The 27,600-nt window shown below is 44.2% G+C and overlaps 1 protein-coding gene across 1 annotated transcript in view; it reads right to left on the bottom strand.

Moving 5' to 3' along the window:
* The window catches only part of PIP5K1B (phosphatidylinositol-4-phosphate 5-kinase type 1 beta), a 257,277-nt gene that overhangs the window by 36,825 nt on the left and 192,852 nt on the right, over window positions 1-27,600 (bottom strand). The window contains exons 11-12 of the mRNA XM_081804060.1: window positions 23,300-23,455; window positions 18,319-18,463 (exon numbers count right to left, since the gene is read on the bottom strand). Coding sequence (XP_081660186.1) covers window positions 18,319-18,463; window positions 23,300-23,455 — 301 coding nt within the window. The remainder of the gene's footprint in view (window positions 1-18,318; window positions 18,464-23,299; window positions 23,456-27,600) is intronic.

Raw genomic sequence — 27,600 nt, 5'->3', positions numbered from 1 at the left:
TCAGGTGAAGACGGTAGAATGAAGTCCCCAACTACTATTGTAGTCACGAGCTCTTAGCAGTGGGGCCCCCCGGAATAGCTGAACCAAAGTAAACTATTATTGGAAGAAACATCAAAAGGATCTTCCCTCTGGAAATGGCTGCAGGGCTGGCTTCATGGGCACGTGACCTGCAGAGGCCCCTTGCTCACTTCAGTGCTATTGCTGTCTTGACACTCTTAATAATTTTTGAACAAGGGACCCCACATTTTAATTTTGCATGGGATCCCGCAAATTACGTAGCCGGTCCTGGATGGTTGTGGTATTTCGGAAAGGTCAAGTGATTATGCATAATAATCTAAATCAAATATAAGTTTTTTTTTTTTTTTAAGATTTTATTTATTTTTTGACAGAGAGAGACACAGAGAGAGAGGGAACACAAGCAGGGGGAGCGGGAGAGGGAGAAGCAGGCTTCCCGCGGAGCAAGGAGCCCGATGCGGGGCTCGATCCCAGGACCCCGGGATCACGACCTGAGCTGACGGCAGCCGCTTAACCGACTGAGCCACCCAGGCACCCTGGTTTTTGTTTTTTTTAATCAACGCATTGAGAAAAGGTTCTTTTTAAGAGTAAAGGAAAGGTGGCATTTTAGGTTGAGAAACAGAATCATCAGGTTTTAGAGACTGTGCGAATCTTAGGGATCATGGTTATTAACAAGCAGAATTTGGCCCAAGGTTGAACTATATCGAAATGTTTCGTTGAACAAAGAGAAGGTAATTTTCTAAAATTTTTTGGGCGACACAATGGTATCACAATGACTTTCATTTCAGTATTTAAGAAATGAAACAAAATGAGTTCTGTGGTCCAAGTCTTGAGATATCTCATATGACATTCTGAAGACTCATCAGATTTAAAGAATAATTAAAAATACTAATGCAAATGTAATCCATAATGGAAAAAGTAGTCAGCTACTACTGAACAGGAAAAAAAATGGCAAAAAATTGTACCTAGTTCTAGAACTCAAAGCTACCAAATCACAAGTGCTGTTCTGCTGTCTCAGAATAAAAATGACTACTGAGAAAACTTACATTTCTTGGATTAAGATTCGCACAAAACTTTCTCTTCTCTGCAGGATGCTCTCTTTCAAGCTCACTTCCACAGAGGAGGCCTTTAGTTTTGGGGGTAAATGATCCTGTGGGTGGTATTTTAGTGAAACAACCTAAGTAATTACTCAAGAAGCAGAATATCTGTCTCATTAAAAAAAAAAAACACCCCACAAATCTTGGCTTTTTTTTTTTACAGGCTGTGTTTGGCAGTGGCTGTACCCACTGTTGCCTGCACAACTGCCACAGCTCCTTGTCTTTGCTAAGAGAATCCCAAATTTTGAGTTTAGGTAGTGGGTGGAGATCAGTAGTCTTGGGGTGGAGGTGGTAGAGGTGGTCATGTGGTCTCCTTCTGGCCATGCGCGTTAGGGGGATGCTGCCAGGTCACAACTGGGGAATTCCTCCCCAGACCCCCGGAGTCTGAGCAGGACATGATGTCTGAGCTGTGGCAGCCACTCTGTAACCATGAGGCAACAAATACGACAAGTGAAAACAAAAAGTGGAGGATGGCAGAGTAGAAGGATAGCTAATATCTTTATTATATTTTAAACCAGTGCTACCCAATGTTCTTTGTGTCTTGACACTCAGAAGACATGATAATATGGAATATTACTCAGCCATCAGAAAGGATGAATACCCAACTTTTACATCAACATGGATGGGACTAGAGGAGATTATGCCAAGTGAAGTAAGTCAAGCAAAGTCAATTATCATATGGCTTCACTTATTTGTGGAACATAAGGAATAACATGGAGGACATTAGGAGAAGGAAGGGAAAAATGAAGGGGGGGAATCGGAGGGAGAGATGAACTATGAAAGACTATGGACTCTGAGAAACAAACTGACGGTTCTAGAGGGGAGGGAGGAGGGGGGATGGGTTAGCCTGGTGATGGGTATTAAGGAGGGCACGTACTGCATGGAGCACTGGGTGTTATACGCAAACAATGAATCATGGAACACTACATCAAAAACTAATGACGTAATGTATGGTGACTAACATAACATTATAAAATTAAAAAAAAAAAGACATGATAATAGTTGTACAGCTCTCTGGGAACACTGGAGGAGACTGCTGGTACCTGAGGTGAGTAACACTAGGGGTTCATCTGCCCTAGGCCCCCATCACCATCCTGAAGACTGAGGGGATAAATATCTCCACACATCTTTTTGTGGCTCACCTGAGGGCTTCCCCATATAGGTTGGAAAGTTCTATTTATTCTGTGCTTACCAACAGGTTTTCTGTCATTTAGGCTGAAAACATTTCTAACTAACACCAGGCTCACTTCTTCTCATTGCAAAGCAATGAGATTTCATAAGCCATCTTACAGATTCTCTAGCGACATATAAATATGCAAGAAACATGCATCTAAGCCTAAATTGTATCATATGATTCCAAGGACTAGACTATTTGCTATTTTAATTGTGTTCTTTTTTGTTAGATATGGGGCCATTTCCTAATTAACTAAGGTCACATTTCATGAGCTCCAAAAATAGGAATGCTGTCAAATGATGCATTTGAGAATATATTCATAATGGTTGAAGAATGATAGATTTTAGAGGAAAAAATTTCATTAGTATCTAGAAGTTCATTTTAGGGGCCAGGTTATTATTATGTTTTTGTTGTGGGTACACAATGGCCTTAATAATAATTGACTTTTCATATATATATATATATATTTTTTTTTTAAAGATTTATTTATTTGAGAGAGCGAGAATGAGAGACAGAGAACATGAGAGGGAGGAGGGTCAGAGGGAGAAGCAGGCTCCTCGCTGAGCAGGGAGCCCGATGCGGGACTCGATCCTGGGACTCCAGGATCATGACCTGAGCCGAAGGCAGTCGCTTAACCAACTGAGCCACCCAGGCGCCCCCATATATATATATTTTTTAAGATTTTATTTTTAAGCAATCTCTACACCCAACGTGGGGCTCGAACTCACAATCCTGAGATTAGGAATTGCACGCTCTACCAAATGAACCAGCCAGGCCCCCTAATAATTGACTTTTCGATGTTCCTGTCATGTCTATTTCTAAGTAAGTCCCTTTCTTTCACTAACTCCACTGGCACCTACCTGATAGGGTTGCCAGGTGCACTGAACAAAATAATATCTATGAATTGCATGGCAGACTATGTGGTATAGAGTAGATATTCAATACGCGCTCTCTGGGTTGTTATCATAAACAAAAGATGTAAAAATTGTGCATTAATTAATGAATACACTATAACTCATCAGTTTTCCAAAAAAGTCTCCCATAATGGTAGAGTAAAAGACTTCCTAAACATTACTGGGGAAGTGCTCTAAAAATATAGAGCTCTCATCATTCCCCAGAATTCATGCAATTATTTCCCTCTGAGGCCTGCACTCAGGTGACTCACCTTCCCATCTTGGTAAAGAAGAGCTGTCCCCCACTTACGTCTGGGAGCTGTGTGTTCTTCAATAAAAACATCCAGCTCCCTAGCTCTCCAGACATCACACTGAGGGGGCTTTCTGTGGAAGCCCATTGTGTATTGACAACTGTTTTTGTGGCCCGGAGACAAAGAGATGAATTTTAAATCTGTCTCAACCACAGACACACACATGCGACTGAGCGACAATTGAGAGCACACTGAGAAACTGTCACAGAGCGTGAGGCGATGAGCTCAACGCACCTGTCTGCACTTGAACAGTCAGAGGTATTCATGAGGGTTACAAACAGGGCTAGAAGCTCGTGAGCAACACACACTTTCTTGGAATGAGACTTTTCAATAGAATAGCAGTCCCCTCTCTGGGCACCCTTCTTAGTTCAACCATGCTTAAGCACCTCAAAGGGTGCATTCGGAAAATGGAAATACATTTTCTGTGCAGCTTCTGTCTTTAGCATGCTTCCTGTGCTGTGGGCCTCACAGCCGGCGCTGGGCCAGTCGTCCTTCCCTTCTCTTCTCCCAGCTCACTGCGCCTATCTGTTTATACAAATATTATAGTCTGGGGCATCTGAGTGGCTCAGTCGGTTAAGCGTCTGCCTTTGGTGAGGTCATGATCCCAGGGTCCTGGGATCGAGCCCCGCGTCGGGCTCCCTGCTCAGCGAAGCCTGCTTCTCCTTCTCCCTCTGCCCTTCCCTCTGCTTGTGCTCTCTCTCTGACAAATAAATAAATACAATCTTAAAAAAAAAAACCCAAATATTATAGTTTCTCAAGAGCAGAGATTTTCCATCTTTTCCATCCTCCCTAGCATCTTATAGAATAGCCTGTGACTGGAAGGCCCTCCTGATATGTTTGGGGATATTGAATTAAAGTACGGGAGAAACTATTAACAGATGTGGTAAGGGTCCCAGCCTGAGAACGGAGACGAAGCGATGTCCATTTGCAGGATTTAGATGGGCCTGGTGGGCTGTGGGCAGGCCCAGGGCAAGTGTATTTGCTGAGGGATTAGACAGGAGTACGAAAGCAAATGAACTGAATCACGTCTTCAGTGCCAGAGGGTATGTTTAGTTAGGTGTGGAGAGCAAATTCCAAGGACTCAGGTGTGATTCCTGGGGTGAGAGGGCGAGAGAGACAGGGAAACAGAGAGACAGAGAGAGGGAGGGAGGGAGAACAAGGGAGAGAGGGGAAAGGCAGGGGAGGGCAGGCAAGAGAAATTTAAGTAAACTAGGAAGAGCTGTTTTACTAAAAGTCTATAAACACATCAAGCCCAAGTAGTACTGCTCTGGGCCGTCTAACAAGGGAGCTGTTCCCCAGGTGCCACAGAGCTCTGGGACAGACGGAGTTACCACTGAGGCAGGGTGCAGCGGTGACAGCTCTCAGTGGGACAGAAGTTGCTGGTGAGCACCCAGGAGACACGTCTAGGGACCTACAGGTATATTTGGAGGGTCCCTGACAGGGGACTCGGCATCCACCACAGCAGATGGGACAAACACCCATGCAATCTGGGCATTTGACTGCAACCCCATTTGTTCCCACGTGTTTGTGGGAAGGCTGAAGAGGCCCAGAAGTTAAAAACGCAACATAACCAAGTCCGGCCCCTGCTGTCTTGTCAGCATTTTCCGCTCGCCCTTCCCTGGCGAGGAGCTTGCCTGCGGAGCATGAAGGCCTTGGGAAGACCCCCGATGTGTCCCAGTGTACAGTCTCCTGATGACCTAACAGTCAATGCAAAAATACAAAGGACTCTTCGCAAAATAGCTTCCTGAACTCATTCGCACCCAGCCAGACACACTCATGATGGAGGAAGTCGTGACTGATGATTTTGCCTATTCTGAAAAGGGCTACGCTGAGCAAGGAGCCAGGAAGCGGGGGTCCTAGTTCCAGTTCTGCTCTGAAGTCACTCCCTCAGGATTCTCCCCTAGCGAGTCTGGGGGCCACTCTAGACAAAGAAGCAGAGCCCACTGGCACAAATCCCTTCTGACCAGTCACCTGCAACCCCTCTAAAACGAACAAAGGGTTAAAAGAAGATCTAGCCCTTTAAAATGCGTAGAAGGTGCGGGGAGGCTAACCTCTAACATCTGCAGCATTCTGGGGCCTGGAAGCACATGAACGGGTGGTAACGGAGAGAGAAAAACCCAAGGCACTGATCGTGAAGCCAGCACTGGGGACGCAAAGAGACACGGAGCCAGGCAGACGCTCTGCCCCATTCCGGCAGAACACAGGAAGGCTTCTTTCCCCCCTCTCTGATGAGGATCCAGAGCAGAGGCATCTAGACCCAGGGATACAGTGGCGGGGGCGGGGGGGTGTAGAGAAGAGAGCAATGACGTGAATGTGTACCTATTAGATGCTGAGACACCCAGTCCTCTTTCCTGCCCCAGGTCCCAGCAGGCTGACAGCCAGGCACCCCCCTTCCCCAGCAAGAATCTGGAAGGATCTTGCACGGGGAAATCTGACCAGCTCCACAGCAAAACCTGACAAATATTGATGTCGGTACCGCTCTCAGAGAGTCCAACCAGATGATAAAGCTTGCTCAACACGCCCCGTTCAGGTGTTTAAGCTTCCAGGCAACTCTGTATTCTCTCCCATTCAAATCTGTGGTTGAGGCACAAGCCAGGATTTCTGGAAATTGGAGGAAGACCTCCAACATGAAGGATGCAGACCAGAACAAACAGAAAAAGGGCATCCCGTATGAAATGAGACCAAAAAGGGAGAAAAGACAAAATCAGGGCAAAACCCCCCCAAACCCCCACAATTCTGATAGCCTCATGGAGAAAAGAAATTACAAGTGTGAAATAAGGAAAGATTGTTACAAAAGGGAACCTCGGTGAATAAAGAAGAATTCTCAGAGAACACGGTAACAGAAATGAGAAACTCAGTGGAACCATTAGGAGAAAAGTGAAGGAACTCTCTCGGACAGACAAACAGGTAGAAACGAAGAAAGAAAAGTAAAGAAAACTGGAGGATAAATCCAGGAGATCCTATATGCATAAAAGGAGCTTCAAAAAGAAGAAAATAGAGGGGGGAGGACATTTAGAAAGTTAAGAAAATTTCCCCAAACTCAAAAGCATGAGTTTTCAGATTGAAAATCCCTGAGTGTTCAACACGATGGCTGAAAACAGACCTACCCCGAGGCATATGATCGTGAAATATTGAGACAAAAGGGGGAAACCGAAGAGATTATAAGCTCCTAGAGAAAAACTACAGGACAGATACAGAAGCTCAGGAATCAGAAGTGCACTGCATTTCTCAATAGTAACCAGAAACTTGAAGATAATGGAGCAAAAAGCCTGTACAGTTTTGAAAAGAGAAATGTACAATATAGAGTTCTAGGTCTGCTAACCTATCAATCAAGTGTCAGGGTTAGAATAAAGACTTGCTTATCCATGCGAGGCCTTGAATATTCCGCCTCTCATAAATCCTTTTCTTAGAAAGATACTGGAGAATGTGTTCCCCGCAAATGAGGTGGTAAGCCAAAGGAAAAACAAAAAGGAAAATATAGGTTATGAGAAACAGGGGACCCGATACAGACAAGAGGTGGTTAGGATCTGCAGAATGGGGAAAAGACTCCAATATAACATGTGTGCCTCAGGGCAAGCAGTCCAGACTGGAGAAGGTACGAAGGCTTTTTGGGGAAACTCCTGTAAGACAAGGAAATGAACAGAACCTGATGCATCTCAACAGTTGGAAAAGCAATTAAGATGACTGGTACAGAGTCTGGGCTTTCATTAAGGACAAATACATGGAAAGCTATGCAAACAAAAGAATGAGGTAATATTTATTACAAGGAAAACAGTCGTACAGAGAGGAAAAGCAAACATAGTATTCACACGGTCGTACTAAAACAATATAGATCAAAGCACAAGCATGATGTAACATACTGGAGTTGCAGGGGGAATGGGGTGGGAAGGGTGCATAAATGCGGTGGGGGCGGAGTGGGGAAAACACAGCGAAATCTCCATCTTCCACTGTGGGAAGCTAATGCCTACACCAGAGAGATCTAGAAATAGAGCTATTAGCATGCTATGCAGTGATACGGAATCAAGTGCCAAAGGAATCAGCTAGAAGAGCAGAAGGTGGTTGCATCTGGGGACGATGAAGTGTAAAGGGAGGTGTACTAGGACCTGCTTTTTCCCTAACAAACTGTATACAACTATTTGTTAAACTTGGTGCATATAATTTTGATACAAAACAATGAAAAACAAGAGGGGGGCTGCATGACACGATGCCAAAAGGACCCTGAGGTTCCCCGAACTCTTTTAGGGAGAGTGTTGCTGCTAAGACCGGAAAGGCTTCGGGAGGCTGGGCAGGGAAAAGGCACACATTGGCTTGGCCTTGGCCTTGGCACCCCGCCTTCTCTCCTGTCACAGTTCAGGGATGACAAAGGAAATGAACAGTCACGCAGTGAGCATTATTAGGGCACCAACCCAGAGGCACTCGTGTATAAATTAAAGATAAAACAACTCTTCTCAGACGAAGTGCTTAAATACACAGAAGTATTCTTCCACCGTGATGAGGAACCACGGAGGAGAAGACAGCGAAACGTTAGCACGTGAGCCCTCCGAGTGGCTGTCAGGATGACATTTCCATTTCGGCCCAAGCCTTTGTTGAGAAAACAAGTCTGGCCCTTCTGAAGTTCTTCGGTGACCTTCCACACGCTAATTTTTAATACGGCTGGCCAGAAAAATAATGAGCCCCTTTACATCATTATATATTTCATCTTTATTACTATATCCTTGAAAGCGGGCTATTAAATAATTACATTTTAGGTTAATATTATTCTGACTTCAGATTTTATTACTGCCTCCTAATTCCCTCATTACACTTACCTAATCCCCCCAACACCCAGGACCGCGATGAGCTAAGAGCAAAGGGCTGGCTGGGTAGATGCGTTTAGGGCACGTGCAGGGGGCGGAGCCTGTTAGTTTCTCTGCCATCAGGGAGCGCTCAGCAGGAGTTTCCAGCTACAGACTTCCCAGGTGGGATTCTTCCCTTAAAGACAAGCAAGTCATCTAAATTACAGGGAGACAGAGCTGGCGACTGTGGAGGATAATTCCACAGATCACAGAGGATGAAACAAAGGATCAACTCTCATCTTGCCTTGGGAGAAAGTGTATTTGTTACTCTTTGTGTATATTTGAGGTATATCAGAGAAGAAATTAAACCTGGGACTCTGGCAGATCCCAGCGCCAGAGGACCGGTGTGTGGAGGAGGGATGGCGGGAGCCTGGCAGAAGTTCATTCACCACGGATCACACGTCCCGGGAGTCACATACTCCATGTGGGATAACAGAGCTAGACAAGACAGCTCAGAAGGCAAATGGGAACGCAGTGCGTGAGACAAAGGGGGCACCTCAAAGGGGTTGAGCTGGGCAGCAGGCCTGCAGAGGCTGGAGAAGTCCCCAGACGTGTTATTCATCTGACATAGCTTCAGGCAAGGGAAGCTGTGCTTAGGCTATGTCCAGGTAGGCTGCAGGTGTGAGCAAGAAACTGAGGTCCTGTTTCACTGTAATCTGAACACCCACCCATTATTGCTATGGTGTTGCATTTTAGGAATTTCTTGTTATGTTCTCTTAATTCCTTGAATGAGCCTGTCTGTGTTTCAGCTGAACTACAAGCAAAGAAATTTCTTCACTGCCTCAGGGAAGATCGAGAAGGAGAGGGGTATCTCCAAAGAACTTTCTATTTTTTTAAAGATTTTATTTACTTATTTATTTGAGAGAGAGAGAGAGAGCACGTTCCCCCTTTCGCCTCTGGTCTCCAGGAGGAGAGGAATCAACGTCTGCCCCTAACACCGTGTCTGGTGCGTTTGGCTCAATGAATATTTGAATTTATGAAGAAATGAATAAAAGATGGAGGAAAAAAATGTGAGTGTTCTCTGAATTAATGCTGAATCCTAAATTATTCCTCATAAAATGTCAGGTATTTGAAAAATTCACTTTAATTTCCTGCCCATGCCAAAATATATGAAGGATCATTTGAAAAGCTAATCACTTCAGGAGCAATGCTACGATTTGTCAAAAGAGAGAAAAAAAAAGGCATCTAGTAAAATCCAGGTGCAGACTATGTGATGTAAATCCTTTTTTTTTTTTCTTTTTCTGCTGGGGTTGGCGAGGGGAAGCTAATCCAACAGGTATATTATGAAGCTTCTATCAAGCTCCAATTTTCCCCACAGGTGCCTCAGTCACCACTGGGAAGGGATGTGACCCCATTCTTCGATTCGCCTGTCATCTCAATGGTCCTAATACCCCACTCTTTGATTCGCCTGTCATCTCAATGGTCCTAATACTCCAAACGAGAGCATCTCTTGGGAGGCTGGGTAACAAGGCAGGGTTTTGCTTCAGGATTCTGAGGAGAGTTCTTCTCCTCCCCCAAACATATATCCTCATTTGCTTGGTGACCTGGTTTCCTGACACTGGGGAAAAGTTGACTAAATCCTTTTCTTCATCATTAAGAAAGAAAGAAAGTGACAAAGTGACACCATACCCGCAGTCCCTCACGTGTGTTTGCTCCAGACTGAGTTATATTCAGTTGATGAGATGGGGTGTAGGGGGGTATTATTGGAAATAAAATAAAAACGTTTTGCGAGGGCATGGGTGACGGATAGCCTGCCTCCAAAATGTATCTGCTGCTCTGTCAGAGGGGGTCTCACCCAGATCCCCCGGGGCTTACTAACCTCGTTGTGGAATTCTTGAGCTGAAGAACATTTAATCTATCCCGTGTGCCAGTAATTACTGGAGACATTTCTAGGAGTATTTATAACCAGCATCCACTCCAGCGCAGTACCACAGAAAGGGGTATCGACGGTCAGACAGACTTGTTGGTAAATACTGGAGTCTCCAATTACACAGATGATTAAAACAAATTACAGCTATTTTACGTACTATTATTACATTGACATGGTAGTAAATTGGCTCTGTGACTCCTTTTACTGTCTAGAGTCTAAATCAATTCCCATTCCTGCAGGCACACTCTACCTTCGTCAAGCTTGGATCTTTGTAATCCTTTTTTTGAAGCGGTCTTGCAGCTTTCTTGTTTTTTGCCCCGTGTCCTGTAGCTGTCATTTATATCTTGCTTCGACTCTGCCTTGCGATGCTGCGGCCAGGAGTCTGCACACTACGTTCCTCAGGCTCCTCTGGCAAGAGATGAGGGGGTGGGAAGAGGGAAGCCTTTGGTCCACTTCTCTCTCATTTTTTCTTTCTCCCTTCTGCGGGTAACGTCTCTGGTTGCAGCTGTGGTCCAGGCCACTATCCCAGCAATGTCGGTGATGTCCTCCTCCGATGTTCCTACTCTTCAGGTGGCCGCCGGTCCCCAGGGGGGGCCTCCTGCATGAGTCTGGGTTCCGTACGGTGCCAGGGCACATGCCCTGAGTCGCTGCCTGCAGTTATCTACCTGGGTTTCTAGAGCGTGGCCTTTTCACGCGTCCAGCTACACTGGGTAACCAATTCTCTTTACCAAATTCTGTTTGAAATTCCAAGTGTGTTTTCCACTTCCTTGACTGGATGCTGACTCTTAAAGTACTCCAGGAAGGTCTTTTTTTTTTTTTAAGATTTTATTTATTTGACAGAGAGAGACAGCGAGAGCAGGAACACAAGCAGGGGGAGTGGGAGAGGGAGAAGCAGGCCTCCCGCCGAGCAGGGAGCCCGATGTGGGACTCGATCCCGGGACCCCAGGACCATGACCTGAGCCGAAGGCAGACGCTTAACGACTGAGCCACCCAGGCGCCCCCCAGGAAGGTCTTTTGACTAAAACAATTAAGACTTGCCCCTTATGATGGAACTTAGGGGAAGCTGCAAGGTGTTGAGTATGGAGTCACTGGATTATTTTATTATAACATATACTTTGATGGTGCTTTACTCGGTACTGGTGAGGCAATGTAAGTGTTTTCCAATTAGCATCTCACCTAGTCTTTATAACAACCATTTGGGGCAGGAGTATAATAATCTGCATTGCACAGGTGAGGACACTGAAGCGCATAAAGGTAAAGTAGCTTGCCCAACGTGAGAGAGCTAAAGGGGGCTGTTGGGGGGCTAATGCCCTAACTGGTGATTTATAACGATGAGTGTGCAAGAGAAAGGCCTGGCCGGAGGTGACGAACGGTGGGGGTGATGGTCTGTCTGCAAGGTAGGAGTCACCAGACTAAGAACCATAAAAGCACAAGGGGTCCGCAGAGGTCAGATTCAATACCCAGCATCCACAGGAGGGCTTGGAATGATACCCAAGACCACCAGGGAGCCACCATGTGCAAAGGAGATGCCACAGGCAATATGCTGTCCCTCCCTTGAGGTTAGGGTTAGAGAACTGGAATTACTAGAAAGTTCTGGTAACCCACCTTCGCTACTCAGCTTGTAAGTAACAAATGTCCTTTCTTAACCTTACCTCGTCAACAGAGGAGACGGGATTTTCTAAATCAAGCAGGCACGTATCTAACAAAAGTCTCTTCTCTGTGATCATGTAACGATGTGGAGCGTACTTGAAGAGCCGGGAATAAAAACTCGAGGAAAGAGCTATTTCAGGTTGCTTGAGGATTTAAGTTAGTATGTCATATTTTTAGTGTTTGAACACTCGCGCTCTGACATCCTGAGGAGCGAAAATCTGCACTTACAATCACATGGAAAAAGAAAAGGCAAAACGGACGAGGAAGAGTAGACCTCGTGTGGGGGGTTACCGAATTTCCGTGGAAAGCACTGTTTCAAGGGCAAGTGGTCTGAGGCGGGACAACAGGGGTGAGGGTGGCTGGTGAGGGGCTGAGGCTGGTGCCTCGCGCTCTGTATCCATATTGTGCGTGGAAACCATGCTCCACCTGGCAGCCATCTGACCCTGGGAAAATGACCCAATGTTGTGAGCATGCATCATCTGTGAACTGGAAATAAGAAATAGGACGACCTTACAGGGTTGCTGGGAGCATTAAATTACTTTGACACATGGAAAGAGCTGCACACAGACCCTTAATGAGGTCCAAGAACTAGCTATTATTATAGTTAGTATTATTATCAGATGATTATTGATGGTTTGAAGTATGACTACTGCTATGACAGAAAAGTTCCCATAGCCATGATGTTCTTTTTTTTAAAAAAAGATTTATTTATTTATTTGAGAAGGAGGGGAGGGGCAGAGGGTGAAGGGAGAGAGAATCTCAAGCCAATTCCATGCAGAGCACAGAGCCTGATGCGGGGCTCAATCCCACGACCCTGAGATCATGACCTGAGCTGAAACCAAGAGTTGGATGCTCAACCGACTGAGCCACCCAGGTGCCCCACCATGATGTTCTTAATAAGCAAACTTAGCCAATGACTTCTAGAACAAACGTCACAGACAGGCATTCATATATGCCCACCGCTTTGTCTAGGAGAAATACTTTAGTTATTAAGCAGCAAAAAGTCACTCAGTTATGGAGGCAGAAGTCATGTTAGGAAAACCGGGAGCATCAACCTTCCGTGCACAGCACACACAGCAAGGGCAAGAGTGGAAGGACAGGAGGCTGTTAGTGAAAGGGTGGTACGGCGGAGAGAATGTGCAGCTTGGGCCCCAGACACTTGTGTTCCAGGTTCACCCTACTAGCACACTGGGTGACCTTAGCGCAGCGTGCCATAGAATGCACCGGTCTCTGCGTTTCTCTTTCCTTGTCTTCTCGATAAGTCTGTAAGACAACGGGTCGCTCCACCTGGGCTCCAGCGCTCTCCTGGGTTTATGAGACTCTAGGAGCCGGAAGAAAAGTGCACAGAATTGCAGTCAGATTCCTGGGGTCAGCCTCTGAGATCCATGATCCGGACTCATCACTCATCATTCATCACAGCCTTTGCCAGCTGGCCCTCTATGTGCAAATGACCCGCGGCATCTCCTCTTCTTTTAATAGTCCACACACGTCCCGGCGGAGCCAGATGTTGGCAAGAGTCACTAGTGAACCATGAGGCCGGCCAGGGCCACCACGAAGCTAGAGGTGTGCTTGATGCGGAAGTGTATGTCGGGATGCAGCAGGGTTTCCGATACTTACACATGAGCAGAGCATCACCTGGGCTCCCGACGGTGCAGGAAATCATGAAAAGAATTCATACTCATGCATGTAGTGAATTTCCACATTAAACTGTTCTTAACTTCGAGATAAAACACGTTTGCCTCTGCATTTCTTAGTGCTCAACTTACACCTCCTCTGAAAGAACAGAGCTCTTACTAGGAAAGGAGAATTCAAGGATCAAAAACTCAGAATTTAAATCCCAGCATTTTACCAGGAAGGATGTACCCACAACGCTTTGCCTCCATTTCTATGAACTGTATGCTCTAAGCCCTAACTGTACGGTGGAACGTGAAAACAGGTACTCCTGATCACCGGGTTAAATGTATACTTTATTTATTTTGTTAAAAAATATTTTATTTATTTGACAGAGAGAGAGTGACCACAAGCAGGGGGAGCAGCAGAGGAAGAGGGAAAAGCAGGCTTCCCACCAAGCAGTGAGTCCGACGTGGGGCCCTATCCCAGGACCCTGGGACCATGACCCAAGCCAAAGACAGACGCCCAACTGACTGAGCCACCCAGGCGCCCCTAAATATATACTTTAAAAATACTATTTTTCTTTGCTTCCTACTCAATTTTTGGAGTATACTTAAAAAAAAAAAAAAGAACAGGGCACCTGGGTGGCTCAGTCTGTTAAGCATCTGCTTTCGGCTCAGGTCATGATCTCAGGGTCCTGGGATCGAGCCCCACATTGGGCTCCCTGCTCGGCGGGAAGCCTGCTTCTCCCTCTCTCACTCCCCCTGCTTGTGTGCTCTCTCTGTGTCAAATAAATAAATAAAATCTTAAAAAGAGAACAGATGCTATCAGAGTTTTTGTAGTTACAAAGAAAAAAATCCCTTAAAAATGGGAATAATTTGAAGAAACAGCAGTTTTCCCACCACAATATATAATTTAGGTGTGGAGACAGCCTGGCACTAATCGACACCTTTCAGAGTTAAGGATTTTATTTAATTTATTTTTTTAAGATTTTATTTATTTATTTGACAGAGAGAAACACAGCGAGAGAGGGAACACAAGCAGGGGGAGTGGGAGAGGGAGAAGCAGGCTTCCCGCCGAGCAGGGAGCCCGATGGGGGGCTCGATCCCAGGACCCTGAGATCATGACCTGAGCTGAAGGCAGACGCTTAATGACTGAGCCACCCAGGCGCCCCAGGATTTTAAAAAGACTGACAGAATGATGACTGCTACTTGAAGTATTTACGGCTTATATAAGGGCAGATATGTAGAGCTTAGTGTTGAAATGGAAAAAACAGGCCACCTTGCCTTCACAGAAAAATGACTCCGAGACAGAAAAACCTAACATGTGAATTATAACATCACTATTCAACTCATTTTCTTTCCAAGCTATTTGGATTAGGTTTCAAAACTTAGTAGGCCAGAAGAGACTTAGAATCATGTTTATCACCTCAAGAGACTCCATGTAGGCCTAGGAGGGCTCCAAAGGAAAAAAAAATGTTAGAAATTATGACAATTTCTTTTCAGTTTGCGGGTAAGGTTTCCCTGTTGAATAATTAGGGTTGGGCATGGTCGGGGTGGGTAAGGATACTGATTCCCAGGAGTTCACATGCTATTAATTTCTCTTGAGCACCTCCGTGCCTTTTTTGCCCCTTTCCTTATGATTGCCCTAAGGCAGGGGTTAAGATGGGAGGCATGGCTTTGGCTCTTCTATCTCCAGGCTAAAATCAGAAATGCCCAGGGGAGCACGATGGCAACATCACCAATGAACAAAGCAGAGGGTGATGGGGACCATGGAGGGTCCCTGCTTCTCCCCTCCAGCTGGTCAATGCTGAGAGGCAAGAGAGCCAAGTGGGGCCCAAACTAATGATTTTTCAAAAGGGCCTGGGTATTTTTTAGTGAGATTGCTTGATTTTTAAATGATAGCTTATTTTAAAAAACGTTCTGGGGTCACCAAAATGCTTTTCGCTGGCTTGCATTCCATTGGCAGGGCTCCTGCTTGATGGCTGCCAAGGCTACAGGGCTGTTGGTGGGCCAGTTTGATGGTGTTATCCAGGAGTGATTTCCTGATGTTCAGCCCAGAGCCTTTTCATGGACTTTGTAAGCACCTAATTCCTCATATCAAATCCCTTTCTGCTTAAGACAGGGTGGTTTCTTGTTCTTATAACCGAACCCGGACTGGCAGCTAAATATAACATACCAGATTACCACTTGGAGGGGAAACCTGGGTGGCTCAGTCAGTTAAGCGTCTGCATTTGGCTCAGGTCATGATCCCAGGGTCCTGGGATCGAGTCCTGCATTGGGCTCCCTGCTCAGCGAGGAGTCTCCTTCTCCCTCTGCCCCTCTCCCCCACTCGTGCGCACGCACTCTCTCTTCCTCTCTTGCACTTGCGTGCATGCGCGCAAAAATAAATAAGTAAAATCTTCAAATTACAACTTGGAGATACAATGCCAAAAATTTATCTCAAAGAAGTCACTTCAAAAAAAGAAAAGAAAAAAATACAACTGATAACACTAATAATATTTTTTCCATCCAAATGTATACGGAACCATATCATCATAAATCAAAGTAACAAGAATTATACCACAGCCTGGGAGCGTGCAGAGGTAGCTTCCACAATGGCCAGGAAGGAGGCAGTTCTGGATGGTGGGGGAACCTTATGAATACCCAAGAATTGAATACTTCTGGCCAAGAGTCTAGATATTGACCCACAACCGCTGCCATTAAAAAAACCAAACCAAGCCAAAAACCCTTTTATTCTTGTGTTGAAAATTCTAGTAAATAATTTAGTAGCAAGCATATCCAATTACATGCCCCTGATAATGAGAACAGTAGCAAATAGTAAGAAATCACCCTGGCCTCACATAGAATTGTTTTTGACCTTGCAAGGAGCTTCCTATGACTTTCCAGCCATTTTTTTGAGCTGCTATTTATATTTGAGAGCAAAACAATGGTGTTTAGCTCTACCCCAGAAATAGGAAAGCTGTTGCTAGACTAATTTATGTAATAAATTTGAACATTCAAGGTACACATTAGCGTAAGGTATAGGTCACTTTCAAGTCTTCTAACCCAAGGAAGCTAGCCAAATTTCTTTTATAGTTCCGATGAGTTGAATAATTTATAAAGGAGCCTTATTTGTTAGCCCTTCCAGCAGAGCTATCTAAACGGAAGCCACACTAAGATTGATGGCTCACCTTGTTATCTGTTTCACTTCTCCACACCAAGGCTGGCTGCCTCACCTGCTTACCCACCCCCCAAGCTGTATGTAGCGGAGAGGGAAGAGAATGGCAACAGAAAACAATTTCTACAGAAGCTCCAGTGACCAAACCTTAACTCGCCCAAAGACCAAGCTAGAATCTACAAGCATGCGTATGTTACAAATGAGTCTACCATACTGAGTCCTCCTTCTGGAAGTGAGCCACGCTGCATCCCTGGGTGTGGAAAACGATGTACAGTGTAAGAAGCAGTTTACCTGCACAAATATGACCTTGATTCTCAAGAACTAGATTTTTAACAAGAGCTAGTTTCCATTTAACAGATAATTATTAAGAACATACATAATAGTCCCTGCCCAGTGATTGGAGCTAGTTACAAAATTGCATATATGAAAAGAGAGAAAATCAAACAGCTAAGCCCACAGACAACACTGTGATCTCTTTGCAAATATATCATCTTCTATTATTAGAATCAATGTCTGACAATGTTTTGTTCAAAAAGCAAACGTATCTAATAACTAATCCACTCTCTATTTAAGAAATTACAGTAGCCCGCCCAACACTCAAACGTTCAATCATTACATGTTTGAGTTCCCCATCTCTGCTGTAAGAAATTATCATAAACTTCGTGGCTGAAAATGACACAACTTATTATCTTGCCGCTCTGGTGGTCAGAAGTCCTGAAATTCAAGGTGTGGAAGAGCTGTCTTCCTCTGTGAAGGCTCCAAGGGAGCATCTGTTTTCTTGCCTTTTCGGGCTTCTAGAGGCTGCCTGCATTTCCAGGCTCAAGGCCCCGTCCTCCACCTTCAAAGCCAGCCATGTGGCACCTTCCAATGTCTCTCTCTGCCCTCCACTTCTGGAATCATGTCTCTTTCTCTGACTCTAATCTTCCTGTCTTCCTCTGACAAAGACCCTGTGCATAATCAGACTTCACTGCTTGAGGACAGACTGGCATACAGTTAAGGATTTTTAGGAAGGAAACATTTAATGTAAACACTCTTAGCTTCCTCATGGGTTTTGAATTTTGTGCGACCCAGTGATCTACGAAGAAACATAAGCACGCAGTTGTCTACCACTGGAGTGTTAATGAAACAATATATATATATATATGTATTTTATATATTGGGACAACCTGAATAATTCAAGACACTCTTTCCATCTCAGAATCTTTAATCATGTTCGCGAAGTCCCTTTTGCTATATAAGGTGACACATTTATAGGTTCTAGGGTTTAGGACAGGGACAACTTTGGGGGGGCCATCATTCTGCCTATCATAGTCCCTCAGGTCACTCAAACAAAAAGAGAATATGCAAATATCTTTGCGGCTACTGGCAATATTAACCAGGAGTACCTGCTTTAAAAAGCCATTCATAAGAAATTATTAAAAGAAAAATGATGAAAGATTGGTCTTCTTCCCTAGGACCAAGTACATAATTTCAATAGGACATAATGATTAACCGTGGAGAAAAATAAGGAAGGTTTTCCCCCAGATGTGCTTCTTGCCCTAGTAAAAAATCAAGCAAGTTCTCTCCTTCTCTTACTTACAGGGCAGGTGACAGTCACATCCTGGCTGCCAGGGACAGCATGTTCTCAATTCAGAGATACCTGTCCACCTGTGATGCAGATGTGGTAATAGCCGGATTGGTAATATGATCGCGCTAAGTCTCACCTGTTTGAATACAGCGCAGTCCTGTCGTGTGGACAATGTTCATCGACATATAAGGAAGACGATGAAATAGTGGTTGCCAAGGAAGCAGCTTCAAACAGTGACGGGGTGCTAGGCACCAGGTCTGGCCTGTGTCGGGATCCCAGTGCTGCATAACAAAAGCACAACACATGAATCTCCGTAAGAAATGCTGCCTTATTATCTATAATAATTTAAATCGACTCCAAAGCATACATATCAGATTGCAAATTAAATTATGAATTCACTTCGCTCTTCCGAACTGCTGCAGACATGTAAAATAGCTTCTTGCAAACAGGTTAACCGGAAAGGAAATGGCATTAATTTACAAAATGGCTTATGGAAAAGACATTATGAATGTTCTTTTAAAAACCTAATAAAGTGATTTACTGTTTCAAAAGATGACATAAAAAGCTCGGAGGAGTTTAGGAGATAATTCGACAGAGATTAACAGGATGACTGGCAAATGTAGAAACACACAGGGCACCTGCTTCCCCTCCCTAGGATATGCACGTATCTATCATTCTCAATTTAGATCTAAGTACTCAGACTTTTTAACAGCCAGGAGACAAAGGCTTCCCAGACTAACAGCCAGCTATCTCTCTCTCTTTTTAAAGATTTTATTTATGTGAGAGAGAGAGTGAGCATGAGCAGGGGGAAGGGCAGAGGCAGAGGGAGAAGCAGACTCCCCGCTGAGCAGGGAGCCTGATGTGGGGCTTGATCTAAGGACCCTGGGATCGCGACCTGAGCCGAAGGCAGACGCTTAACTGACCGAGCCATCCCACCCAAGCCAGCTATCTCTTAAACTCCTTTGTGCCCATACACATCTTTGAACATCATCTACAGCTCTTCTTGGCCTCATATTTTAAGAGCCAAGGCTGCCTTTTTAAAAATGAGAAAACTCCTACTTCCTTTTTAAAATATAGGTGCCTGGGGCACCTATTGCCCAGCCTGTCAGAGATAGTGTTTTAATGACAGATCCAGTCAGCAAGAACAGAGCTGCTTAAAAAATACACATGCAAGTCCCCAGTGATAGAACACTGTGGACATAATAGTTATGCAGGAGTCCTGTCCTTCAACTTTTCACACTGAGTTTTATTAAACCTAGGGAGATATTTTTAAATTTTTATGAAGATATAATTGACATAGAACATTGTATTAATTCTAGGTGTCCAATGTGATAATTTGATATACATATTTATTGTGAGATGATCATCACAATCTAGTGAACATCCATTACCACATATAATTACATCTTTTTTCTTGCAATGAGAATTTTTAGGATCTACTCTCTTAGCAACTTTCAAACATACAAGACACTTGTTAACTGAAGTCACCATTCTAGACTGTGGATTCAGGCAACAATGGGCTCAAAATTATGCATTTTTAGGAAGCGTATGAATGGAAAACGGTCCTAATAGGCACTATCGCATGAGTGCGAGATTTTGGATTTGGGGTTTGAAGAGGTGTAGATGGAGGGGTGGAGCGAGGCACGGAGGGAAAAGGGGTAGGCACAGAAGGGCTGGACTCTGGGCTGGGAGACTGGACACACTTTAAATATGTGAGACAGTGCAGCTCTGATTCAGGTCAAAATAAAGAACGGCCATGATGAATAACAGATGGTAATAGTATAAAAACACAAGTAACCAAAGGGCTCTACATGCAAAAATTAGAAAGGCTTCAATGTAATACGACAGCTGGCTAGCAATCTTTAATATACTTGGTCTCACCTTCTTACTAAGTACAGAGAAAAATATTGACATACTCAATAATATTGAAAAGTGCATCTGAAAAATAACCTCCCATCAGAGCTTAATGAATTGCTACTCAACATAAGGCAGATGGGGCTGGACAGAAAGGCTCATGCAGCCTCTGGTCTTGACTTCATGAGCCAGAGACTACGTGAGTGATACAATACAGAGAGACATGATCTGTCCAGGGACTTGGACCAGGCAGTGGGGAGCTGAGCCCCAACCTTTTTTTTTTTTTTTTTAAAGATTTTATTTATTTATTTGAGACAGAGAGAATGAGAGAGAGAGAGCACATGAGAGGGGGGAGGGTCAGAGGGAGAAGCAGGCTCCCCGCCGAGCAGGGAGCCCGATGCGGAACTCGATCCCGGGACTCCAGGATCATGACCTGAGCCGAAGGCAGTCGCTTAACCAACTGAGCCACCCAGGCGCCCCATCTGAGCCCCAATCTTTAAGGAGCAGCTCTCTGAAGCAGAGAGCTGTTTCCTCAAGCTCTCATATCCTTCAGTTTTTAAAAAACTAGCATGGTAGACAGAATTCTAGGATGATCCCCAGTGACCTGAACGCTTGTATCATCATCTCCCTTTGAGCGTGGGTGGGACCAGTAAGCATGAGAGGACTCCTGTGATTACCACAACTTACACGGCAAAAGGAATTCTGCAGATGTAATTAAGGTTACTAATCCATTAACTTCGAGTTAGTCAAAGAGAATACTATCCAGGTGGGCCTGGCCTAATCACTTGAGCCTTTTAAATCTGTGTCTGGAGGTCAGAGATATGAAGTGAGAGAAGGACTGACTTGGAAGGAAGTCTTGGTTTGAAGATGGAGGGGGCTGCCTGGTAAGGAATGTGGATGGTCTTGGGTGGCTGGACATGGCCCATGGCTATCAGACAGGAAGGCATGGGGACCTCCGCCCTACAACTGTAAGGAAGTGAATTCTGCCAAGCACGTGATGACCCTGGAGGAGGATTCTTCTCCAGCACCTTCAGATGAGAACGCAGCCCAGCTGACACCTTCATTCCAGTTTTTGAGACCCTGATAAGCTGTGTCCAGCGAGCCAAGGTGAGCCTGGCCAGATTTCTGACTTACACATGGTGGGCTAATAAATGGAGGTTCTACTAAGCTGCTGACGTTCTGGGTAATTTGCTACATGGCAAGAGAAAATGAATACACCCCGGAACACTGACAGTGGCACAGAAGAGAGGATTAAAAACTCAATGGGAGGGCGCCTGGGTGGCTCAGTTGGTTAAGCGACTGCCTTCGGCTCAGGTCATGATCCTGGAGTCCCGGGATCAAGTCCCGCATCGGGCTCCCTGCTCGGCGGGGAGTCTGCTTCTCCCTCTGACCCTCCTCCCTCTCATGCTCTCTGTCTCTCATTCTCTCTCTCTCAAATAAATAAATAAAATCTTTAAAAAAAAAAACAATTGTCCAGTTAAACTCTTCTTTATAATAGAATGTTAACATTTTCAAAGAATATGCTCAGTACGTTTTTCTTTGACTTTCAGAGGCCTTTTTGGGTGAAGTCCCTTTAAAAATGAAGCAAGGGGCGCAAGAAGTCATCTGCAAAAAAAAAAAAAGCACAATATGTGCCGGACTTCCCAGGTCTCCAGACTTCCAGGATGTTATGTAGTGTATATATTTTGCCCCCCTCTCTCCCCCCAGATTAACAATTGGACTCACTGCTCTAACTTCAGACGTCATATGGAGCATACTAGTTGAAAGTTTAACTGATACAGTTTAAAAATCAGTTAATCCTATTTCCCAGACTGCAGACACCTTGCGGTTTTATGTGTGTCCTAAGAAGACCAGGCCGTGTGGTAGGGGAGATGCCAGGGCAGGGAGGCTTAGGTAAAGGGTTGTCACTGACTGCTAGAAAGTGCAGCCGGAGAGAGGAGCAAGGGCGATTCATGAACTCCTTTGCCAAAAGCACTAAATCTGGGTATCAGCTGTTTTGGAGGAAGATCAGAAAGGAGGAAACCCCACGTGACACAGGTGGGTAGGTGCTGCAGATGGGCATAGGAATAACACCCTATTCTAACCACTCTCGGGGAAAGGAAAGCCCGAGAAGAATCTAATCAAAGGAGAAGAAATTCTCAGGAAATGTTGGGATTCCCCAAAGAATATACTGATAAAAAATAAAAAGTCTAAACTGTCACTTCCTCTTTTAGGATTAGAAGAGAAAAACCTTCATGATCAACTCAACAAACAAGGAAAAGTATGTGATAAAATTCAACACTCATTCCTGATAAAAACTTTTAGCAAACCAGGAATAAAAAGGTACTTCCTTGACCCGATTACGGGTATCAAATACAGCTAACTTCTCAACAGTGAAACACAAGAGGCATTCCCTTTAAAATCAGGACAAGGCAAGGCTGCCCGCAATCACCACTTGCATTCATCATTATTCTAGAAGTCCTAGCTGGCAGGTGAGTAAGGAAGGAAGGAAAAAGAAGGGAGGGCTACGAGAAACAGTAGAAGAAAACCTAAATCTTAAAAAGACACTATTTGAAAAGACCGAAAATACATGTCTATGTCTCTATCTCTATATGCATTTGAGAATAAATCTAACAAAAGGGAGGTGTATAGGACAAGCAGGAGGAAAGTTACAAAATTTTTATTAAATTCATTAAAGACCTAAGTAAATAGATAATTCATTGTTACATTGTGTCTATATGGATGTATAGGGATGTGTGTATACATATGTATATAATGCATATGTGTGTTTGAAACATACACACACACACACACACACACACACACTGTATGCATACACAGAACAAGGTCCAATTGTAAAAACACAAAAATGTTCAGATGTGTTACTTCCCAGTAGTGGGGTTATGGATCTTTATTTCTAAATATCTTAGTACATATTCCAACTTTTTTTTTCCCTATCAACCACATATTATTTATGTGTTTTAAAAATTTGTAGTAACTCTCATACTGTGAATATCCTTTTGAAAATGAGTTAATAGACTTGGTTTCTTTCTTTTTCTATTTTTTTCTTTTAAGTAAGTTCTATGCCCAATGTGGGGCTTGAACTCACCATCCTGAGATCAAGAGTGGCACGTTCTACTGACAGCCAGCCAGGCACCCCCCATCACCTTTTTTCTTAGGTATATTCTAATTGTTCTACTGTGAATCTACATCACCTATATAAGCAAAATCAGAAGGACTTCTTTTTCTTTTCTTTTTTTTTTTCTTAAGTGACATGTCTTTACCTTCTTCGTCAAGGCTGCTGAAACTCTGCCCCTCGGTCAGCAAGTCCCGCTTCTCGTCCTTCCACTCCTGGCTAATTGAGGACACGATCTCTTGCGAGGTGGCCTTCAGGGCGGCGATGGAGTTGCAACGTTTTTTAGAAGGTGAGGCCTTCAAGGCTGGACAGGAAGGAAAAAGGAGAGACAAAGATACGGTAAAACCACATTAACTTTTTGTTTTTCATTAAATTAAGATTTTACTTATTAACGTATTACTCATTATCTGAGCAGAATGCAAGACACTTTGTTTTATATACACGAGGAAAGGGAGATGAAACTGTTTGGGTTTTGGCAATTGTATTTGTCTACAATGACTTGACCTCAATGAGAAGATCCTAGAATACATGCGAACTGGAATACGTCTCTAGATTTTGAAGTCAAGTCTTACCTGAGGTGAGATTCAAACGTTCTGTTGCTAAAGGATACTTTTTCTGCCTCCAAGCAATGTTTTTCTAGTGCTGGGAGGAGGTTGGGTGGGTTGGTAAATGCAGATGGTAGAGCGAGGAGAATTCTCATGACCGTGGTTTTATTAACTTGGGGACTGGGAATTTCTAAACATGCCAATGTTTAATCTTATACTCATGAAGCCTAATTTAGCCAAGTTACTTCTGGTTGCTTTTTGCTTTTAAGTGACTTTCCACTGAAATTTCCTGCCCTCTGGGTCTTTTCTAGGTCACGGCTACGTCAGATGTTATCATTCACTCCCGACCTTTGTTCAAACAGCATTCTCCAACTTCAGGAGTGTGCTGGGAACCTGAACCAAGGCAAATGGACTTCACCATCCGTCCTGCTCGCTGAAGGCTGTCCCTTCACCTCTGATACGTCAGTGAGAGCGGCTTTGGCTGCAGCCACACCATCCCCACTTCTATGCAGTCTTTGTGGCAATAATTCTTCTTGGCTTAACACCGTTAGAGAATTTCCTTGGAGGAGAGGGAGCAAGGGAACTTGAGGCTTGTTTATGCTTTCCCTGAATTGGTTTTTGGCAGAGCCTTCCCTCCGCCTTTGGAGCTTTGCACAGAGGGGTAACCTGATAGCCGATGCATTAGAGTGATTGTGTCTGGCCTTGGGAAGCTCTCCAGAGCTTAGATTACGATGCTCATCTGGGGCCTGCCCATAGGCAGCCTGCAAGAACTTAACTGGACAAGGACTTTGGGACACACAAATGGGGAAAGAATAGTGAGCATTCTCTCCACTTAAAGAGAAGGGGAAGTTTATGGGTCCTGTGAGCAGTCCTAGAACCATAATATAATCATCATCATAAATATCTCCTGGAGAGGACTTTAGGGCGTGAAGGCCGACATTCACACACCATATCTCAAACTACCCACACAGTTGTCCGAGGGAGGCGGGCCCTTTTATAGGTCCAGCAACTGAGACTGGAAAAGTTGCGACCTGCTCAAGGTCACAGAGCTAGAAAGCATGAAACCCCAGGTGTCTGTCTTCTGTCTGAAGTTGTCTAAACTGGTGTTCATTTCCTCTCTCTAGAGGATTCTATTTCCTGGCTGATGTGAAGGGGAGAAAAGATAAAACCAGAGTTAGGGTTGTTTTTTTTTTTTTTTTTTTGAGGGGAGGGCATTTTGAATGTTTAAAAACTGATCAAAATGGATTTTAATGGAAAGTAAGTGGACCAAATAAGTCACATTTTCCTTAACACCTCATCCTATCAAAACAGCAGCAACACCTGCTTTCCAGGCGTGAAGGGATAGCACACACGGGCTTCTGCTTTTACGTTCTGTCTGCTAACTCTTATAAACCCTCAACTCTTGTCTTCCAACAGTATTTTAAAACTTTTAATCAGAGGGTCTCAAATGTGGTTCAGGGACTACTAGAGGCCCCCGAGACCCTTTTATTTATTTATTTATTTATTTATTTATAAAGATTTTATTTATTTGACAGAGAGAGAGACAGCGAGAGAGGGAACACAGCAGGGGGAGCGGGAGAGGGAGAAGCAGGCTTCCTGCCGAGCAGGGAGCCCAACGTGGGACTCGATCTCAGGACCCCTGGGATCATGAAGGCAGACGCTTAACCGACTGAGCCACCCAGGTGCCCCAAGACCCTTTTAGAAGGTCTGTAATCCTAAGCCTATTTTCAAGGATGCCTGGCTGGCTCCGACCTGTACAGCGTGTGACTCTCGATCTTGGTGTTGTGAGTTCAAGCCCCAAGTTGGGGATAGAGTTTACTTAAAAAAACAAATAAATAAAATAACTGTAAAAAAACTATTTTCATAATAATATTAAGACATAAATTGCCTTTCTCACGAGTTTTTTACATGCCACATGACCCTCTCGCCACAGACTGAATTCAGAAGCAGATGTGAGAATCTAGATGTCGTCTACAAACCAGAATCAGGGATTGGAAAAAATGAAAAATGATGCCACTTTTCTTAACGAACTTATTTTAGAAAATATTATTTTCGTAATTATTTTTTTATGTGAAAATGATTTTTACCTTTTTGTTGAAAATGGCTTATTTTAACATGCAATTTTTTTAGGAATTATTACTTTGTGAGAATTAATGAATATTTGACATTTTCCTCAATTTTAAATTCAATATGGTAAATATTGCCAGATATAGCCCATGTGTGTGAAAGCCTTTTGAGGTCCTCAATCATTGGAAAGAGTATAAAGTTGCCCTGAGACCGAAACATTTGAGTACTACACAGATCTTAGGTCAATGCAGATTCTCTAAACTGAGAAACAGCTGAGGTCAGAAGAAAGTTGTCAGCAGCAAGGAAACGTGAACTAGAGGAAACACTCAGAGAACTGTATGTATGTGTAGTTCACCGAGGAGAAAAGGCCAAGAGCTATGAAAAGAAACAGCTCTTTGTTTTCTTTTAATAAGATTTTATTTATTTATTTGTCAGAGAGAGAGAGAGAGAGAGCGCACGCACAAGCAGGGGAAGGGGCAGGCAGAGGGAGAAGCAAGCTCTCTGCTGAGCAAGGAGCCTGATGTGGGGCTTGATCCCAGGACGCTGGGATCATGACCCGAGCCAAAGGCAGATGCCCAACCAACTGAGCCACCCAGGAGTCCCAACTCTTTGTTCATTATCCGCATCACATACAAGGAGCGGCGAGGACCCAAAACCAAACCCCTGCAGGGACCACACAGCACCTAAATGGTGAATCTTCCTTAAAGGAATGATTTAAGACTCACTCATGGGATAAGAATTGAATCTTGTAAAAACTGAAGGCTTCAGGGATTTCTTTTGACTGGATAACCTCAAAAGATGGTTTGGGTTGCGCGTCACTTTGTTTTGTGCTGCAGAAATTCCTGGATTTGTTTTTGGCTGGCGAGAGGTATCCTGTGTCCATTTCCAGCCCCATATCCTGCCATTTATCTGCCTCTACACTTTACTGCTTTTCAACTCACCTCGCTGCCATTCCTAGAACCTACCATGTCCAGTCCTACCCCTGGGCCTTTGCACATGCTATTCCTTAACCTCAGAGGTCCTTCTTGCCTCTCTTCCTAATGAATGCTAACTTATATTTAGGGAATTACTTAAATATTCTCTCTCTGAAGCTCTCTTGTGGAAGAATTGGTCTTATTTCTCTCTGTGTACCTATAGTAGTGTATGCAAAAACTCTATTAACAATTGCTTCACTGGGGGCGCCTGGGTGGCTCAGTCGTTAAGCATCTGTCTTCAGCCCAGGTCATGATCCCAGGGTCCTGGGATCGAGCCCCGCATCAGGCTCCCTGCTCCGCAGGAAGCCTGCTTCTCCCCCTGCTTGTGTTCCCTCTCTCGCTGTGTCTCTCTCTGCCAAATAAATAAATAAAATCTTTAAAAAACAAACAAACAAAACAAAACACAATTGCTTCACTAGATTATAAATCTGTTACATGTTCCAATCCCTGACCCAAAAATTATTGAGGGAGGAACTAATTCACTAAAAAAACTCTTCCTATGTTAATTAATGGTTGGTATAGTGCTAGGTACATTACAGGTGCTCAAAGTTAGTTGAATGAATGCATTCTTGTTCTAAAAATCTTACAGCAGTTGATTTTTTAAAAATTTTCTTATTCTTATGTTAATCCCCGTACATTACATCATTAGTTTTAGATGTAGTGTTCCATGATTCATTGTTTGTGCATAACACCCAGTGCTCCATGCAGAATGTGCCCTCCTCAATACCCATCACCAGGCTAACCCATCCTCCCACCCCCCCACCCCTCTAGAACCCTCAGTTTGTTTTTCAGAGTCCATCGTCTCTCATGGTTCGTCTACCCCTCCGATTTCCCCCCCTTCATTCTTCCCCTCCTGCTACCTT

This window comes from Leptonychotes weddellii, chromosome 14, assembly GCF_054177405.1.
Source record: "Leptonychotes weddellii isolate Sample4059 chromosome 14, ASM5417740v2, whole genome shotgun sequence".
In the NCBI taxonomy this organism is placed as follows: Eukaryota; Metazoa; Chordata; class Mammalia; order Carnivora; family Phocidae; genus Leptonychotes; species Leptonychotes weddellii.
Note: the sequence above shows the minus strand (reverse complement) of the source record. Positions and strands in the feature narration are given on the sequence as shown.